General features: G+C 38.4%; 1 protein-coding gene and 1 pseudogene across 1 annotated transcript; both read left to right on the top strand.

Annotated features, from left to right (window-relative positions):
• The first annotated feature begins 1,618 nt into the window (after nt 1-1,618).
• LOC111474066 lies at nt 1,619-3,720 on the top strand (annotated as a pseudogene).
• Nucleotides 3,721-16,971: 13,251 nt separating this feature from the next.
• LOC111474067 (cationic amino acid transporter 1-like) lies at nt 16,972-19,077 on the top strand. The gene is made up of 2 exons (XM_023119325.1): nt 16,972-17,375; nt 17,744-19,077. The coding sequence occupies exons 1-2, from the start codon at nt 17,150-17,152 to the stop codon at nt 19,075-19,077; spliced, it is 1,560 nt and encodes a 519-aa protein (XP_022975093.1). The 5' UTR covers nt 16,972-17,149.
• Nucleotides 19,078-21,076: the final 1,999 nt, after the last annotated feature.

The raw sequence follows: 21,076 nt of genomic DNA, 5'->3' as shown, positions 1-21,076 counted from the left end.
GATGTCTTGCCTTTACCTGAAATTTAAGAATAACACAAGACCTCAATATTTTAAGAAATATTCATTAAGTGATCCCACAATTGGTGTTGGTGAATGCAAACACATGCATAACGATGAGACCTATCATTTTAAATCGTATTCTCTAAGCCTACTCTCCAAACTTGGCAAATTGGATATATGGTACTTCGCTGCACACTACCCACATGTGCGAGCATGGGCCCACCAGGCAGGCTCGCGCACCCTCTGGACCGACTGGTAGGGCTAGCTACTCTGTACTATTGTCGAACACCCAGAGGGAATAGCGATCATCGTTGAACTATGTTAAGCATGATAATCATTTTTGTCTCATAGTGTACGCGTCCGTACTCGTCATTTTTGTCTCATAGGGAATAGCGATGCACGTGAACATACAAATATGCATGAGGTTCCCTTATTTTTCTTCGTGGCGTAAAAAATCATGCAGGACAACCCTCATTCTCTCATCACATATCACACTCCCTAATGTAACGTCCTAAATATTCTCGCTTAAATTAGAAGCATCACCACATGAATTCCATAAATAATATAGGTGGTAGTTTGAAATACAATATTTGCAAATGAAGCCATGAACTTACACGTTTAATTTAAGACAAGAAAATAGAAAGAACATATCTCAAACATATCGTCAAACACATGGTACCATAACATATATTATATCATTCACATGGCACATCTCAAACATATCGTCAAACGCATCACATCATTTCATAAACATTTCACACATATCAAGCATATGACACGTGCAGAACTATGGGGCATGTGTCATCATACAACATCAATTTCTAACCATGCGGATAGTACAACCACCTACCTGATTAGCTTAGACTGGTGTCACCAATTTATCCTTAATAAAAGTTCGATTTTGTACTTTGTATCCAAGTCAACTATGTGAACCCATGACAACAATTTCAAGTTCAATTCTCTGCATCGTACAATGGTCCCTGTGTTAGACTTCATGCAAGTAGAGTATTAGAATATTAGAATATTATAAAATCCTAACGATTAATCTCGACCGTAGAGACTATTTTGTAGAGTTTTATTAAACTACATACTAATTATAATACTTAAATTAGTGAGTAAATTAGTTATGAAGTTAAATAAATATTTTTATTTATAATTGTACCCTAAGTAAAACTGTACAGTTAGAAGTTAACAATCGGTTCATTTAACCAAATCTAGTTTTAGGAGAATAGTTTTAAAATTTAGCTTTAATTGGAATATAATTTCAATTATGATGGGACAACATTAAATCAGAAAAATCCTTGAGGATCCAATTGAGAATGATTTGGAGTTAAAGAAGTGTGGTATAAGCCCTTTGAGCAGTTGAGATGATTAAATTTAGAAACCACAGCTTGATACAACAAATGTGACTGCCAAATTAACCTCCACATGTCAATTTCCTCTCATATTCAAACCACTGTGTGTACCGGCTGTAACCGGTCGTCTCTGCTTCCTTTATAAACCCCATTTTCCTTTCTTATTCTCCCGTCTTGTCTTAAGTTAATTGATTCTCTCGATTAGTTTTTTTTTTTGTTGACTGTTTCTGTGTAAATTCATAATGAGTCAACCAAACGGTGACGCCGGTGGTGGAGAAGGGATCAAAAGAAGATCTTGTGGTTGTTCGAAGCAAGATTTTCTACCCGAGGAGTCGTTTAAGAGTTGGGGAAATTATACTAAAGCGTTGAAGGCGACGCCGACCCGGCTCTTGGATCGGCTCACGGCCAGGTCCGGGGAGCACATTGAGCTCATCGAGATGAAGGCTCGCAGCCAACACGAGATGAAGAAGAGCCTCACATGGTGGGACCTTATGTGGTTCGGTATCGGCGCTGTCATCGGCGCCGGAATATTCGTCCTCACCGGTCTTGAGACTAAGAAACACGCCGGCCCAGCTGTCGTCTTGTCTTATGTCATCTCCGGTGTCTCCGCCATGCTTTCCGTTTTCTGTTACACTGAATTTGCCGTGGAGATCCCAACAGCTGGTACGTGCCCTTTTATATTTGGTCTCTGTTTTTCTTTAAAATATTATTTATTTTTTAAATTAATTTTTTTTCTCTCTTCTTTAATGAAGTGGGTATTATTTTTGTGGTAGAGATGGGTCTTATTTTTGTGGTAGAAATAACGGCGTGAAGTGATATTGTATTGAAATTTTTATTATGAGATCTTAATGGGTTGAAACAAAATTTAGATTTTGAATTCAAGAAGTATAAAATATCTATAAATATAAAGGGTAAAAATATTTTGAATTCAACCCTACTTTTACAATAATCCAAATTTAAAATTATTCTAGATTCCCTTTTAGATTTTCTAAATTAGTAACTTCACTAGCCCATTGTAATTATTTGTTCAGGTGGATCATTCGCGTACCTAAGAGTAGAACTAGGAGACTTCGTGGCATTCATAGCAGCGGGCAACATCCTCCTCGAATATATAATTGGCAACGCTGTTGTGGCCCGTTCATGGACTTCATACTTTGCCACTTTGTGCAATCACCATCCGAACGATTTTCGCATCCACGTTTCGTCTTTCCCCGACTCCTACAACCAGCTCGACCCCATCGCCATCATTGTGATTATCTTCATTTGCACCTTGGCTGTAGCCAGCACCAAAGGCTCCTCCCGCTTCAACTACATTGCTTCCATTTTCCACGTTGCCATCATCCTCTTCATTGTCATTGCCGGCCTCACCAAGGCCAACCCGAAAAACTTCACTCCCTTTGCCCCCTATGGCCCTCGTGGCATCTTCGTAACCTCTGTCGTTTTGTTCTTTGCATACGTTGGATTCGATGCCGTTTCGACAATGGCTGAGGAAACTAAGAACCCTGCTAAAGATATACCTATTGGTCTTGTTGGATCAATGGTGATCACCACATTAGCCTATTGCATTCTTGCAGTTACCTTGTGCTTGATGCAGCCATACCAACAAATTGACGAGGATGCGCCGTTTTCAGTGGCTTTTGAGGCTGTTGGATAGGGTTGGGCTAAGTACATTGTGGCTGCTGGTGCTATTAAAGGCATTACCACCGTGTCGTTGGTTAATGCTGTTGGACAGGCACGCTATCTCACCCACATTGCTAGAACCCACATGATCTCACCATGGTTCGCCAAAGTGCATGAAAGGACTGGCACTCCAGTGAATGCAACAGCCACAATGCTCGCTGCAACAGCAATAATCGCCTTCTTTACAAGCTTGGGAATCCTCTCGAACCTCCTCTCTATCTCCACCCTCTTCATCTTCATGCTGGTAGCCATCGGCCTGATCGTCCGACGCTACTACGTAGGCGGTGAAACGACACCATCCGACCGAAACAAGCTCATAATTTGCCTGGTTCTAATCGTGGGATCTTCAATAGCAACTGCCGTGTACTGGGGCTCAAGCGACGGCTGGATCGACTTGGTGCTGTCCAATTCCGTATGGTTTCTCTCAACTCTGGCCCTATGGCTCGGTGTCCCACAGGCCAAAAAGCCTCGCGTGTGGGGCGTGCCGCTCGTCCCGTGGCTGCCTTCACTGTCGATCGCTATCAACCTTTTCCTTCTTGGCTCCATCGACAAAGCCTCATTTGAAAGGTTTGGAATCTGGACTGGGATTCTGTTGATTTACTATATCTTGATTGGATTACATGCTTCTTATGACTCGGTCATGGAGTCCAAGACTACAGCAAGAGAAGTTAATAACAGTTTGTGAATGGATCTTTCGAATTTATAATGATTGGCTTAATGCTTTGATTAGGGGATTTGTGGTTTATGTTTGTCATTGTGTTAGCTACCATTCATGTTGGCAAGGATGGTGGTTTGCTTGTATATGTTTGAGCTCTCTCTCTACTTTGTCTGTACATGTAAAAAATTATAGCTAAACAAAACGCTATAATATGTTTTTTATAATGTTTTTTTTTAAGATCTTGATGGTTGACGTTATTACAAGTTCAAGACTTTTTATTATTATTTTTGTGTAATTATAATAGATGCTATAAAAAATACAAAAAATTGCGAAAGTAAAGTATTGAATAATTTAAGAGAGAAGTTATTCAATTGATACGAGATAAATGGTTCACCTTATATAATTATCAACAACATTAATTAATTAGAAAAAATACAAAAATTCACAAGGGTTCAAGATGGTAGTAACATGTAGTTGAACTAGCCCTTTTTATTTTCTTATTTTTGTGTACGTTACTATTACGTTCACCTACATTGTAATGTTTGAGCCTGGTAGGTATGTAAGTTTCCCTAATTTTTGTGTACGTTACCATTTCATTCACTTACACTCTTCATTTAATGCTACTACGCTCTTCATTTTTGTGTTCGAGCCTGCTTCTTTTGTCGAGCATTTTCCTCCTTTCTCTATTATGCATTAGCCGAGTGATTGTTAATGTGTTCTTTAATTTCACCTCTTTTGTAGGGTATTTCTTTCTCACTTCTTAGTTTTATTGCTTGACATTGTTCCTTGCCCTCTCTTTTTGGCGTTTTGATGTCTGCTTGCTACTTTTCAAGATGTCTATTTCGTAACTCAGTTGCTAATTGACTCAATTGAACTTCCTTCATTACGCTCTCAAAAGATGTTCCCGATATGTGTCTTGCTTGGCTAAGTCTAAGAAAATAAATGGGGCTACTCTATGCATGTGTCATGGTCTCGAGTTGTGATGTCGTCGTCAGCCGTTCAGGGATGCCTTGCATTTACCTGAAATAGAAGTAGCACGTGGTGGCTTGAGCATTTTTAGAAATACTCAGTAAGTGACCCCACTATTGGGGTTAAATGATAACACATACAATTTCATGAAAGAGACCTATCATAACAGTCTATTTTCCTGTGACGGTCATCATAACGGGCAATTGGGATGTGTACTTAATTTTTCTACACACGGTTCACAAGTGCGAGTATTGACCCACCAGTCAGTTCGCACGCCTCCTAGACCCCCTTTTTGATGGGGCGAGAATTCTCTAGTAGTTATTGATGTTAGACATCCGTTACAAATAGCGATCATCACGACAGCATTATGTTAACATAATGATCATTCTCCTGTCTCGTAGCGTACGCATCTGTACTATTGAGAAGGATAAGGGGTATCCCCCCAATGCATGAGCACACAATAATGTATAAGGTCCCAACGTTTCTCAATTTTCATTATCATTTAATACAATCTCGCTAGCGTCTTCCTTCATAACATATCTTTCATGTGTATGTCGGGGTTGTATCTCATGCTAGTTAATCGGTTTGTCTTTCAATCATAACATATCAATCATATTACATCTCTAGAGAATTCTCGAAACTTTTTCTCCAATCTCTTTGGGATTTTCTTTCAAATAAATTGAACCTTTTAGCGTTACTAGGAGCTAGCGAGGGAACCTTATGGACCTACCGATTATAAGCTCCAATGATACAAAATTAATTAATTAAACTCTTTAATTAATCAATTTCCATTCATTAACTATAGGTCACTCCACTATAGACCTAGAGTTGCACTCTTATGCACTGTAGAACAAGTTATGTCCATCGATATAATCATTACAAGCAAGTCGATCCTTTACGAGTTGTTCATAATTACAGCTGGGTCAAAAGTCCGTTTTACCCCTATAATTACATCTTTCACCTTAAGTACCACTGATTCTCTAATGAACAATTTGTCTATGATCCAATCATAAACCAAGTCCCTCTCAGGCCAATGAGAGGGTGGGGCCCCATTGTTCAAGTCCCAAAATCAGTACTTAAGAAAACAACTCATCTACTTTCCTTGTATGGAACTTGTATGGAAAGGAGTGAATTTCATCTCATGATATTATGTTCCCAACTCCCTATTTGGTCAATTCTCCTAAATAGTAGGCATATTGAATCGGCTAAAATAGCCATTCTCGCCCATGTAAATTAAAGGACAAGCCCTCACAGGTAAGAGTTCGTAACTCACTCAGGATTAAGATCGAGTCGCATATGATCAACATGTGAAATATTAATCTTCTCAATTAATGGATTTATAAAGAGAGATTAAATATTTCTTGGTCAAGTCTCATACAAACTCATTGTATAGGATACCCCCACTTACATGTCCTCACTTGAATGATTTGGATCAAATCATTTGTAACGATTACAAAGTGGGCCGTATCAATAGTGTTACTAGAATAAGGCACCCAACCTTATCCATATACTATAGACTCTTTAGGTTATTACTTGAACACGATCGTCTTGTATGTCAACCACATACTGTTCAAGATTACATTAATAACCTTGGATTTTCATATAATGGGTAACAATTAAATCACAAATAAAATAATATAAATTATTGTTAAAAAACTAAATAATTAATTACGAGGCTTTAGGGCATAAATCCCAACAATCATAACATTTCCATATTTCCAGACATAGCAATTCGAATCGTATACATATCATACCATAACATATCGTATCACAATATTTCATAGCATAAACATATCAATTTTTCACATATATCGTACCATAACATATATCATATCATTTTCGTATTGTATCACAACGTTTCATACTCATATCGTTTCCATATGCGTATCCCTGTCATATCGTTTTGTTAATCTTGTCATAGCCTTATCGTCCTTATACATCTCATAGTCGTATCATTTCATGGACATACCTTAGTCATATTATGGTCAACATGATAATCATTTTCGTCTCATAGTGTACGCGTCCATACTTCATCATAAAGGGGAAGTATCCCGGTGCACGTGAACATACAAATATGCATGAGGTCTCCATATTTTTTTTTTTCGTGGCGTAATAAAACATGCAGAACAACCCTCATTCTTTGATCACATATCACACTCAATGTAACACCCCTAATATTCTTGCTTAAATTAGAGGCATCATCACATGAATGCCATAAATAACATATGTGGAAGTTTGAAATAAAATATTTGCAAATGAAGCCATGAACTTACAAGTTGAATTTAAAACAAGAAAATAGAACTAACATAGTCTTTGAACATGAAATATGAAATAATCATCCTACCAACTACTAAATGAAAATCAATGCATACTACTTCTCTATCATGATTTCTTCCATGGTCATTTTAGAATTCATGTCGTCTATGGAGGGGCGTTTTACCCTTACGTGAAAAATAAGGGTAGCATGTGGCTTGAATATTTTAAGAAATACTAAATAAGTTACTCCATTGTTGGGATTAGTAATGCAATACACACATTTAAGGATGGAAAATATCCTTAAAAATCATGATTTGACCTTGGACTCTTTCCAATTCCAGACATGGTGGGATGCGTAAAGTTCAAATTCTGGGCCCAAGGCTCAATACATTAAAATAAACCCTAGGCTCAAGCCCAATACATTAAAAAATAAATCCTAGGTATCAGCCTACATAAAGCCACCAAATCAGCCACCCATGTAATAGAGCACGAAGCCTAGCCTGGGACGAGCGAGCCACTCACAAAACCCTAGCCGCTGCCTTGTTCTGCCTCTTTATCATCATCTTCTTCTTCTTTAAATCTTGTTGCCGTCCATCGCTCGCGCTGTCCTGCCTCACCATCGCCCACGCCGTCCCGTGCCGTCACCGCACGTCGGACGACCATCGCCAGTCGCCGTCGCGCATCAAATTGTCGTCGTTATCACGAATTGAACAATGTTGTCATCGCCAGAACCACTATTTGGAGGAGTAAACGTAACCAAGGTACAATGAGCCAACCAAATTTACAATGTGGTTTCTTTTTTGAATAGTTTGGATTTGACCCAACCTCTACGTAGGAAGAAGGTAAGCAATAAAACCCTATGATTTGTAGGAGTCGTTGTATCACGCCAAGTTGGGTTGGTTAAACTTGGGTGTTTAAATGTAGGCTCGATCTAAGTCGAAGTTGGACCAATATCTATAGGGACAATTGGAAAAGAAGCTCTCCAAGTAAGAGGTCTTCCTATTGAAACTTGACTGTTTTATTTTTCTACAAGGGTTGAATATGTTTTGTATTGTATGGTTGAGTGTTGTGTGATACGATGTATGTTGACTATAAAAATAAATGTTTGGAGACCTATTGCATGCATAATTATGTTTGATGATTGGGAATATCTCTGATGTGAGTAGTGTGACATAATGTCTGGTTGCTCATGAAAATATACAATTTTGGGACGTAATGCATGCATGTTACCTTTGATGGTAATCAGCCACCAATAGTCACTCTACGAGGTGATTTAAGAAAATGGTTATCAAGGTAAGGGTGAGGTGATTTAAGAAAATGGTTATCAAGGTAAGGGTTACACGCTATGTGTTTCGGGTAACCAACCATTGATAATCATTTTAAGGAGTTAGGATGGATGTTGATTTTCATGTGGTAAGTTTACACGCTGTGTCTATCAGATAACCAGGCACTAATGGTCACTCTACGGGGTGATTGCAGTGAATGATTTACAAGGCAAGGGTTACATGCTATGTGATTCGGGTAACCAGCCATTGATAGTCATTTGAAGGAGTAAAGGTAGATGTTGATTTTCATGTGGTAAAAATTACGCGTTGTGAGTTTTGGTAATTAACCACTAAGATCCCTCAATTTTGTTTGATTGACATGTGATGGTTTATGTGTTTGATATCAAGTGGGGACACTTACTGAGCATTTCTTAAAATACTAAAGTCGTGTGCTACATTTATTTACATATATTTTAGATAAAGGCAAGACGCCTCTATACGGTTGATGATGACATTGCAATTAAAGACCGTGGCACATGCATAGGATATTGGTATTTCATTTAGACTTTGGGTTAGTATAGGATGTTTTTAATTTTAATATTTTATTTAGTTTTGTTATGTTGCTTTAAATATTTTTGAAAGCATGTAAGTTCATGGCAGTGTTTTATGATGAAGTTTTAAATGTTTTTTTTTTTGCATAAGAGAGTATGTTATGATGACATTAACCACTTTAGGTTAGTATAAATCTAGGGTCATTATAGAGAAAGTGTCATTGCACAGGATGACGATGAATGTTAGAATGGCCATGGAAGTCAAGATACGATAGTAGTATGCGTTGATTTCATTTGGAAGTTGATAGGTGACTTTTCATTTTTTTTATTCAAATACTATGTTATTTTTTGTAACACTTGAACTTAGGAGGTATCAACAACCTTTGTTTTCCTACTTAAGATCCAAATATATGCATGATAATTAGGTCGTGATTTTTTATTGTAGGCTGAAGAGACCGAGGCTCGAGTCGACGAAGAAGAAAACTATGCTCGAGATGGTTGTAAGATTAAAAAAACTGACAAGATCAACATAGGGACAAGGTCATTTTGCCCCTACTCCTACATGAGGAGTTTGGATAGTTGAGTCATAACAAGAAAGCAAAAGAAACGAGAGGAAAAGAAGAAGGGATAAGAAGAAGGTAGGATTTTGAAAGAAAAGTAAAATAGAGTAATCTGCTGCCTCAAATCCACCATTGGAGATCGAATCCAAGGCAAGAAACTTCGAATCAAGACTCCACTTAATGCTGGAGGAGGAGTTTGGGTGGTGGATTCGCCCATTCCGGCCAGAAAATCAGAGAATGGACAAGGTAAGACTATGGCCTTTTTCGTTTCGATTTTGTCTGGATCTAAGGAGTTTCTTGAATGATGGATCTAGAGTTTTGAGGTGTGTAATTAAAAGAGGATTCACACAGGCTTCTTGAAGGAATCCCGAACCAAAATTAGAGCTTAATCGGAGTTCGAGTGAAATGGACAAGAATAGAAAACGTGAGTTTTTCCGTATCTTTGAATGTATTCAATTCATTCTATGTTCAAGAAAAATACGTCGATGTAGGTGAATAAAAAATCTCTGACGTTGGTGAAGAAACTGAGTCGATCCTAAAAAATTGAAAACACACCTGAGAGAGAAAATTGCTGCCACACGTCGCCTAATTTACAAAGCAGCGCGGCGGAGCAGGTGACACGTGGCAACATTTTGCTAGAGAAATGCATTCAGCCTACCTGTTGAGACGCGACAACACGCTCGAATTCGGGTCAAACCGAAATCAAAATGCTCACGTGAATCAAACAGCGTCTGGAACCACCAAACTGACCCGCAACCGATTTCACGACCCACAGTCCAACCTAACGATCTCGCCACTCCCTGTGCACCATGTGTAACGCCCAAAAAATTTGAAGGGTAAGTTTGCGTCGTTGGGGTTCGATGTGCGCCACTGCTCGCGCGATGCCCGAGCTGACCGCCTCTGTTCATTGCGCGTGGGGGGTGTCACGGTCATGCTCGGCCAAGGCATGTTGCCCATGGCCGCATGCCCATGACAAACCAAACCATTCATATCTTTTTATATTTTAGTGTTTTACTTTTGTATTTCTAGAAAGTTTGTATTTCTAGGAAGTATGACGTTTCAAAAATATCATGTCTAGGCCTGTCAGACATGAAATGCCTCAGAATGTACTATAGGATGATACGACTAGTTGTGAACTTCTCCCTACCTAAGGTTATATACTATGAGCCGTTGTTATTTCTCTCTTGCTTGCTTATATAACGTCTCTTTCCAAAATCTCTCTCTAAAAAATCTCACTCTGCCCTCGTTTTCTAAAACCTTCTCTTAAAATCGAGGCCAGAGGCTCGAGCATACGTCGCTTGGTCGTAGGCAACGTAAGAACGAATTTGCTTAGCTCACTTGTCGTTGGAAAGTGAGTGCCGCACAATCGCAAGTCTGCTGCCATTAAAAGTGCGATTGTGACAAGTGGTATTAGAGCTTTGTAAGCTCTGTGAAATAGCAAAGACCGAAAACATGTCGACGACAAAGTCGACACCCAAATCACAAGCCGACCGACTTACTTTAATAGAGAAGGAAATGCTGTTTCTCAAAGAAGTCCCTGACACCCTCCGCTGTCTGGAAGTGAAGCACGGGTGAAGGAATTGAGTGAAAAAGTCGTAGTGATCGACGCAATGGGCAACCGCCTTGGCCGAAAGGACCAGGACTAGTTCGAAAATATGAAGGCCTGGTTGAAGTCCTTAAAATGATCGGAGCTACCTCCTACAGAGTTGCACTACCCACATGGATTAAAATCCACCCCATAATTCATGTGAGCAACTTGAAGCCCTATCACCCTGACCCGGACGTATAAACCAGTGAAATGTAATCACGAGACCGAGCATCGATCTGAAACAAAGAGACATCAAAGAAATAGCAGAGATCCTAGCCGACAGAGTTAGGAAGATAGGAAGACCTGTATGGACGATTCGTGAATTCCTTGTCAAATGGAAGAATCTCCCTATGGAGGAAACCAGCTGGGAACGCGCCGAAGATCTAGACTCCGCCGCCACCCACATAACCAGGTTTGAAAGTTGTCGGTTGACAGGGACGTCAACCAATTAGGTGGGGGAGGATGTCACGATCATGCTCGTCTAAGGCATGTTGCCCATGACAAACCCAACCCTTCATGTCTTTTCATATTGTAGTGTTTTACTTTTGTATTTCTAGGAAGTATGACGTTTCAAAAATATCATGTTTAGGCCTGTCAGGCATGAAATGCCTCAGAATGTACTATAGGGGGATACGACTAGTTGTCAACTTCTCCCTACCTAAGGTTATATACTGTGAGCCGTTGTTATTTCTCTCTTTCTTGCTTATATAACGTCTCTTTCAAAAATCTCTCTCTGCCCCCGTTTTCTAAAACCTTCTCTTAAAACTGAGGTCAGAGGCTCGAGCATACGTCGCTTGGCCGTAGGCGACGTAAGAACGAATTGGCTTAGCTCACTTGTCATTGGAAAGTGAGTGTCGCACAATCGCAAGTCCGCTGCCATTAAAAGTGCGATTGTGACAGGGGGCGCGTGCCAGCGCATGGGGGATCTTGCATGTACGTGCAGTTGCGTGGAGCCCCCTATTCTCACCCGTTTTTTGCGTGTTGGTATTTTTTCATCCCAACTTCGATACTGACCTTATTATTATGTGAATTAGGACCCATCAAGGAAATTTCATAATTTTTGGAACCCTCTCCAGTGAGAGACTCGAGATCGAGAAAACACGCGTTAACCATGTAAGTAACCATTTGGATTCCAACGAGTAATACTTGTAGGAACTGCTTGGATTAAGCATGCATGCTGTAAAATTGATAATCCTAGCTTGCTAGACCTAACATATTAGCATGTAAGCCATGCAAATAAATTAATTAAGAAAATCAATAGGATCTAGATATGATCGACTCTAAAAACATTTTAGAGTGACAATGCGATATTGAATGTATGCATGATAAAGGATGTAGGAAAATATGTGAAATCTGCGCTTCGAATGAAGATGAACGTTATCTTCCCATTGAGCATGTTTGTATTATTGCATGAACGATTGCATGTGAACTCAAATGCATGATATGGTACGTTAAGACTATATATGAAATTTGGTGGTCATTGGATAAGGTTAAGTAGGTAAACCAAGAAATGATGTATAATGACGATAATACCCATAAGTTAATTTAGCTTCGGTTCATGAACTAGAGAACCTCCAAATATTATGAAACTCTGTCAATTGGAACGCATGAAACCTTGGATAAAGGTTTCCCGGTTCATGACTAGTGCCATAAATCTTAGGGGAGTGTCTTGGAGAACGAACCTGAGAATGTTTGCTAAACCACCACAAGTGAATGGTGTGTGAAAGTTCCCTATTTATAATCAAATAAATTGCAAGGATATGGAAATAGAATAAATGAAAATAACAATATATGAAAAGATACCTATGTTAAGGAGACATTTGCTTATAATAAAATATCAAATATGATATACAAGGTAAACTATAATTTAGTACTATATATCATTAAAAGAGCAAAACAAGAACCTAGAAATTACCAAGAGCAAGACAAAGATCAATGACTAGAACATGGATCAAGATCTAAGTTCTAAGACCAAGAACCAAGACCTAAGAACCGGCCGTTGGATTAGAACTAAAGTTTAAGGATCCAAGGACCAAGGTTCTCAGAATAGATCGTGATAAGAACATACAAGTCAAGGATAAGAACTAAAGAGCATAAGTACTTACAACAAGAACAAGAAAAAGAAAAGAAAGAGTGTGATACTCTAGCATATCAAGGACACGATTAAGAACCTACAAGTAGGCTACTTACTGAGTCTTTGTACTCATTCCTTATTTTTCAGGTAATAAGGAGCTTTTCGAGGTCGGGAGCGGACTCTGGAGTAGGTGCCGTAGACAAGTTTCACCCGTCGTCCTCAATCTTTTTATTTTAAAATGTTTTGTGTCCATTCCGTATTTTGTGTCTTAAATGTTGGGTTGTGTTTTAAAAACTCATGTATGAACTTTATTTTGATATAATGTATATTATGTTTTAAATTTTCTTGTTTTATTTCGCTAAAAATTTTCCTGTCTTTAATGAAGTCATCGAGTTAGCCAGGTCCTTACAACTTGTATGTTTCCAAAAAAAAAAAAAAAAGTTTATATATATATATATATCATGTTTTATTTTTATTATCATCCATATACATTTTAGCTCGACAAGTACAAAAGAATTGACCTCCAATCTCAAAATAGAAAAGCAATAAGGGTTTTCTCGTGTCTAGTTCAACAATTGTGTTGAAATCAACCCAATGAAACTCAACATCCTTGGACATTGGGTTTAAATCAACCCAATGAAACTCGACATCATTGGACATTGGGTTTAAATCAACCCAATGAAACTCGACATCATTGCCAAGTGTACTCTAATAGATATGATTCTTTAGAACCAAGACGTAAGAAAATGCCATTGTCTCGTGCTACCCAAGTACAAATACTATTATAACATTGATCACTAAACCAATTTTCCATTTCTGGCCAAAATAATTCACCACAAACATGTCCGTGTTTGCTGCTAAAATTGCACCAAAATCGTGTTGATTGCCAAAAATTATCTTTAAAGGTCCAAAAGTATTTCGCTCCAAGTTCGATTTCATGTTCGCCTAAATCGTTGTCTTTAGACTTGTAGTAAGCCAAGAGAATTGAATCCTTTATATGATTCCAAATTGCAACATCCCACGGGGAGAATGAGAGTTGTATCTTTGAGTTGGATTGTGCAAAACATGAGCTAATAATCATGTTTGATTTAAAAGCAAACAATATGATGAGAACCGAATATGTTTATGTTTGAGGCTTTATTATTATTATTATTATTATTTTTTTTTTTTTTTTTTTGGGAGTTTAAGTTGGTAACTTTTTCTTTGTTCACAAATCCATTGTTTTGTTTCTTTTATATATAGTCAAATCAAATTGGTATACAACAGGCTCACTACTTTTCTAACCTTATTTATCTAAATATATTCCATCCATGTAATAATTAATAGGGTGCATTATATATAGCACGTTATTACATCCAAGTTCAAATATGTTATATTTGGACGAGAGTTTGAATCCAGCAAAACCTACCCTATAATGCATATCCTAATCCTATCGTATTTTTAATCTTGTCATAACCTTATTGTCCTTATACATCTCATAGTCGTATCATTTCATGGACATACGTTAGTCATATTGTTTTCCAAACGTACCCTAACCATATAGTTTTATAAATCTATCATAATCATATCATTTTCTATACATAACCTATACAAATCGTTTTTTCAATCTATTATAACCATATCATTTTCTATACATAACCTAACCGTGTCGTTATATTAATATCTTAGCCATATCATTACATTACGTTCATCGCATCATTCTCGTATCCTACTCAAACATATCATGATGTAAGAGTTCTCATATCATTCACATATTATAACATATACATGTCATATCGATTCATAAACAATCACACATATCAAATATATGGCGTGCATAACTACGGGGCACGTGTCAGCATCAAATATAACCATGTCAATAATAACGTCATTTACTTGGTTGGCCTTGGCCGACGTTCTATTCTATTTTTAAGATTAGCTTAACTTGTCATTCGAAGCTTGTAACGATGTGACAAAATTGATTCATGTTGTAATTGTAAGAGAAAGATTTTCATTTTTGATGATGGGAGATCTTGTGGTGTTAGGACAAATGTGGAGATAATGTAGTGAGAATTGGAAGAAAGGGAGGGAGCAAGGGGGGAGTTGATTGAGGGATGAGGGGAAAGTGGGCATGTGAGAGGTTGGAGGAGGGATGAGATTAGTTGATTTGTTTAATTATTATTTTTTAGCATGATCTAACATAAATTTTATGTGGATACATTCTTTAAAAATTAATAAAATAATATTATGAACTTATCTGTTTGCATTAAGAGTCTTAAAACCAAAACAACGAAAAATATTCAATGTGAAATATAAGTAAAACCAAAGAAAAAATTAAAACGATGCCCTAATCTAACCTAATATCTAAGAAGTGAAAATGCAACTACACTAACACAGGTTCTATGATCGTCAACCACACATGGATGTCTTGCCTTTACCTGAAATTTAAGAATAACACAAGACCTCAATATTTTAAGAAATATTCATTAAGTGATCCCACAATTGGTGTTGGTGAATGCAAACACATGCATAACGATGAGACCTATCATTTTAAATCGTATTCTCTAAGCCTACTCTCCAAACTTGGCAAATTGGATATATGGTACTTCGCTGCACACTACCCACATGTGCGAGCATGGGCCCACCAGGCAGGCTCGCGCACCCTCTGGACCGACTGGTAGGGCTAGCTACTCTGTACTATTGTCGAACACCCAGAGGGAATAGCGATCATCGTTGAACTATGTTAAGCATGATAATCATTTTTGTCTCATAGTGTACGCGTCCGTACTCGTCATTTTTGTCTCATAGGGAATAGCGATGCACGTGAACATACAAATATGCATGAGGTTCCCTTATTTTTCTTCGTGGCGTAAAAAATCATGCAGGACAACCCTCATTCTCTCATCACATATCACACTCCCTAATGTAACGTCCTAAATATTCTCGCTTAAATTAGAAGCATCACCACATGAATTCCATAAATAATATAGGTGGTAGTTTGAAATACAATATTTGCAAATGAAGCCATGAACTTACACGTTTAATTTAAGACAAGAAAATAGAAAGAACATATCTCAAACATATCGTCAAACACATGGTACCATAACATATATTATATCATTCACATGGCACATCTCAAACATATCGTCAAACGCATCACATCATTTCATAAACATTTCACACATATCAAGCATATGACACGTGCAGAACTATGGGGCATGTGTCATCATACAACATCAATTTCTAACCATGCGGATAGTACAACCACCTACCTGATTAGCTTAGACTGGTGTCACCAATTTATCCTTAATAAAAGTTCGATTTTGTACTTTGTATCCAAGTCAACTATGTGAACCCATGACAACAATTTCAAGTTCAATTCTCTGCATCGTACAATGGTCCCTGTGTTAGACTTCATGCAAGTAGAGTATTAGAATATTAGAATATTATAAAATCCTAACGATTAATCTCGACCGTAGAGACTATTTTGTAGAGTTTTATTAAACTACATACTAATTATAATACTTAAATTAGTGAGTAAATTAATTATGAAGTTAAATAAATATTTTTATTTATAATTGTACCCTAAGTAAAACTGTACAGTTAGAAGTTAACAATCGGTTCATTTAACCAAATCTAGTTTTAGGAGAATAGTTTTAAAATTTAGCTTTAATTGGAATATAATTTCGATTATGATGGGACGACATTAAATCAGAAAAATCCTTGAGGATCCAATTGAGAATGATTTGGAGTTAAAGAAGTGTGGTATAAGCCCTTTGAGCAGTTGAGATGATTAAATTTAGAAACCACAGCTTGATACAACAAATGTGACTGCCAAATTAACCTCCACATGTCAATTTCCTCTCATATTCAAACCACTGTGTGTACCGGCCGTAACCCGTCGTCTCTGCTTCCTTTATAAACCCCATTTTCCTTTCTTATTCTCCCGTCTTGTCTTAAGTTAATTGATTCTCTCGATTAGTTTCTTTTTTGGTTGACTGTTTCTGTGTAAATTCATAATGAGTCAACCAAACGGTGACGCCGGTGGTGGAGAAGGGATCAAAAGAAGATCTTGTGGTTGTTCGAAGCAAGATTTTCTACCCGAGGAGTCGTTTAAGAGTTGGGGAAATTACACTAAAGCGTTGAAGGCGACGCCGACCCGGCTCTTGGATCGGCTCACGGCCAGGTCCGGGGAGCACATTGAGCTCATCGAGATGAAGGCTCGCAGCCAACACGAGATGAAGAAGAGCCTCACATGGTGGGACCTTATGTGGTTCGGTATCGGCGCTGTCATCGGCGCCGGAATATTCGTCCTCACCGGTCTTGAGACTAAGAAACACGCCGGCCCAGCTGTCGTCTTGTCTTATGTCATCTCCGGTGTCTCCGCCATGCTTTCCGTTTTCTGTTACACTGAATTTGCCGTGGAGATCCCAACAGCTGGTACGTGCCCTTTTATATTTGGTCTCTGTTTTTCTTTAAAATATTATTTATTTTTTAAATTAATTTTTTTTCTCTCTTCTTTAATGAAGTGGGTATTATTTTTGTGGTAGAGATGGGTCTTATTTTTGTGGTAGAAATAACGGCGTGAAGTGATATTGTATTGAAATTTTTATTATGAGATCTTAATGGGTTGAAACAAAATTTAGATTTTGAATTCAAGAAGTATAAAATATCTATAAATATAAAGGGTAAAAATATTTTGAATTCAACCCTACTTTTACAATAATCCAAATTTAAAATTATTCTAGATTCCCTTTTAGATTTTCTAAATTAGTAACTTCACTAGCCCATTGTAATTATTTGTTCAGGTGGATCATTCGCCTACCTAAGAGTAGAACTAGGAGACTTCGTGGCATTCATAGCAGCGGGCAACATCCTCCTCGAATATATAATTGGCAACGCTGCTGTGGCCCGTTCATGGACTTCATACTTTGCCACTTTGTGCAATCACCATCCGAACGATTTTCGCATCCACGTTTCGTCTTTACCCGACTCCTACAACCAGCTCGACCCCATCGCCATCATTGTGATCATCTTCATTTGCACCTTGGCTGTAGCCAGCACCAAAGGCTCCTCCCGCTTCAACTACATTGCTTCCATTTTCCACGTTGCCATCATCCTCTTCATTGTCATTGCCGGCCTCACCAAGGCCAACCCGAAAAACTTCACTCCCTTTGCCCCCTATGGCCCTCGTGGCATCTTCGTAACCTCTGCCGTTTTGTTCTTTGCATACGTTGGATTCGATGCCGTTTCGACAATGGCTGAGGAAACTAAGAACCCTGCTAAAGATATACCTATTGGTCTTGTTGGATCAATGGTGATCACCACATTAGCCTATTGCATTCTTGCAGTTACCTTGTGCTTGATGCAGCCATACCAACAAATTGACGAGGATGCGCCGTTTTCAGTGGCTTTTGAGGCTGTTGGATGGGGTTGGGCTAAGTACATTGTGGCTGCTGGTGCTATTAAAGGCATTACCACCGTGTTGTTGGTTAATGCTGTTGGACAGGCACGCTATCTCACCCACATTGCTAGAACCCACATAATCTCACCATGGTTTGCCAAAGTGCATGAAAGGACTGGCACTCCAGTGAATGCAACAGCCACAATGCTCGCTGCAACAGCAATAATCGCCTTCTTTACAAGCTTGGGAATCCTCTCGAACCTCCTCTCTATCTCCACCCTCTTCATCTTCATGCTGGTAGCCATCGGCCTGATCGTCCGACGCTACTACGTAGGCGGTGAAACGACACCATCCGACCGAAACAAGCTCATAATTTGTCTGGTTCTAATCGTGGGATCTTCAATAGCAACTGGCGTGTACTGGGGCTCAAGCGACGGCTGGATCGGCTTGGTGCTGTCCAATTCTGTATGGTTTCTCTCAACTCTGGCCCTATGGCTCGGTGTCCCACAGGCCAAAAAGCCTCGCGTGTGGGGCGTGCCGCTCGTCCCGTGGCTGCCTTCACTGTCGATCGCTATCAACCTTTTCCTTCTTGGCTCCATCGACAAAGCCTCATTTGAAAGGTTTGGAATCTGGACTGGGATTCTGTTGATTTACTATATCTTGATTGGATTACATGCTTCTTATGACTCGGTCATGGAGTCCAAGACTACAACAAGAGAAGTTAATAGCAGTTTGTGAATGGATCTTTCGAATTTATAATGATTGGCTTAGTGCTTTGATTAGGGGATTTGTGGTTTATGTTTGTCATTGTGTTAGCTACCATTCATGTTGGCAAGGATGGTGGTTTGCTTGTATATGTTTGAGCTCTCTCTCTACTTTGTCTGTACATGTAAAAAATTATAGCTAAACAAAACGCTATAATATGTTTTTTATAATGTTTTTTTTTAAGATCTTGATGGTTGACGTTATTACAAGTTCAAGACTTTTTATTATTATTTTTGTGTAATTATAATAGATGCTATAAAAAATACAAAAAATTGCGAAAGTAAAGTATTGAATAATTTAAGAGAGAAGTTATTCAATTGATACGAGATAAATGGTTCACCTTATATAATTATCAACAACATTAATTAATTAGAAAAAATACAAAAATTCACAAGGGTTCAAGATGGTAGTAACATGTAGTTGAACTAGCCCTTTTTATTTTTTTATTTTTGTGTACGTTACTATTACGTTCACCTACATTGTAATGTTTGAGCCTGGTAGGTATGTAAGTTTCCCTAATTTTTGTGTACGTTACCATTTCATTCACTTACACTCTTCATTTAATGCTACTACGCTCTTCATTTTTGTGTTCGAGCCTGCTTCTTTTGTCGAGCATTTTCCTCCTTTCTCTATTATGTATTAGCCGAGTGATTGTTAATGTGTTCTTTAATTTCACCTCTTTTGTAGGGTATTTCTTTCTCACTTCTCAGTTTTATTGCTTGACATTGTTCCTTGCCCTCTCTTTTTGGCGTTTTGATGTCTGCTTGCTACTTTCCAAGATGTCTATTTCGTAACTCAGTTGCTAATTGACTCAATTGAACTTCCTTCATTACGCTCTCAAAAGATGTTCCCGATATGTGTCTTGCTTGGCTAAGTCTAAGAAAATAAATGGGGCTACTCTATGCATGTGTCATGGTCTCGAGTTGTGATGTCGTCGTCAGCCGTTCAGGGATGCCTTGCATTTACCTGAAATAGAAGTAGCACGTGGTGGCTTGAGCATTTTTAGAAATACTCAGTAAGTGACCCCACTATTGGGGTTAAATGATAACACATACAATTTCATGAAAGAGACCTATCATAACAGTCTATTTTCCTGCGACGGTCATCATAACGGGCAATTGGGATGTGTACTTAATTTTTCTACACACGGTTCACAAGTGCGAGTATTGACCCACCAGTCAGTTCGCACGCCTCCTAGGCCCCCTTTTTGATGGGGCGAGAATTCTCTAGTAGTTATTGATGTTAGACATCCGTTACAAATAGCGATCATCACGACAGCATTATGTTAACATAATGATCGTTCTCCTGTCTCGTAGCGTACGCGTCTGTACTATTGAGAAGGATAAGGGGTATCCCCCAATGCATGAGCACACAATAATGTATAAGGTCCCAACGTTTCTCAATTTTCATTATCATTTAATACAATCTCGCTAGCGTCTTCCTTCATAACATATCTTTCATGTGTATGTCGGGGTTGTATCTCATGCTAGTTAATCGGTTTGTCTGTCAATCATAACATATCAATCATATTACATCTCTAGAGAATTCTCGAAACTTTTTCTCCAATCTCTTTGGGATTTTCTTTCAAATAAATTGAACCTTTTAGCGTTACTAGGAGCTAGCGAGGGAACCTTATGGACCTACCGATTATAAGCTCCAATGATACAAAATTAATTAATTAAACTCTTTAATTAATCAATTTCCATTCATTAACTATAGGTCACTCCACTATAGACCTAGAGTTGCACTCTTATGCACTGTAGAACAAGTTATGTCCATCGATATAATCATTACAAGCAAGTCGATCCTTTACGAGTTGTTCATAATTACAGCTGGGTCAAAAGTCCGTTTTACCCCTATAATTACATCTTTCACCTTAAGTACCACTGATTCTCTAATGAACAATTTGTCTATGATCCAATCATAAACCAAGTCCCTCTCAGGCCAATGAGAGGGTGGGGCCCCATTGTTC

This window comes from Cucurbita maxima, unplaced genomic scaffold (genome assembly GCF_002738345.1).
Source record: "Cucurbita maxima cultivar Rimu unplaced genomic scaffold, Cmax_1.0 Cma_Scf00229, whole genome shotgun sequence".
NCBI classification, from domain to species: Eukaryota; Viridiplantae; Streptophyta; class Magnoliopsida; order Cucurbitales; family Cucurbitaceae; genus Cucurbita; species Cucurbita maxima.
This window is presented reverse-complemented; position numbering and strand designations above follow the sequence as displayed.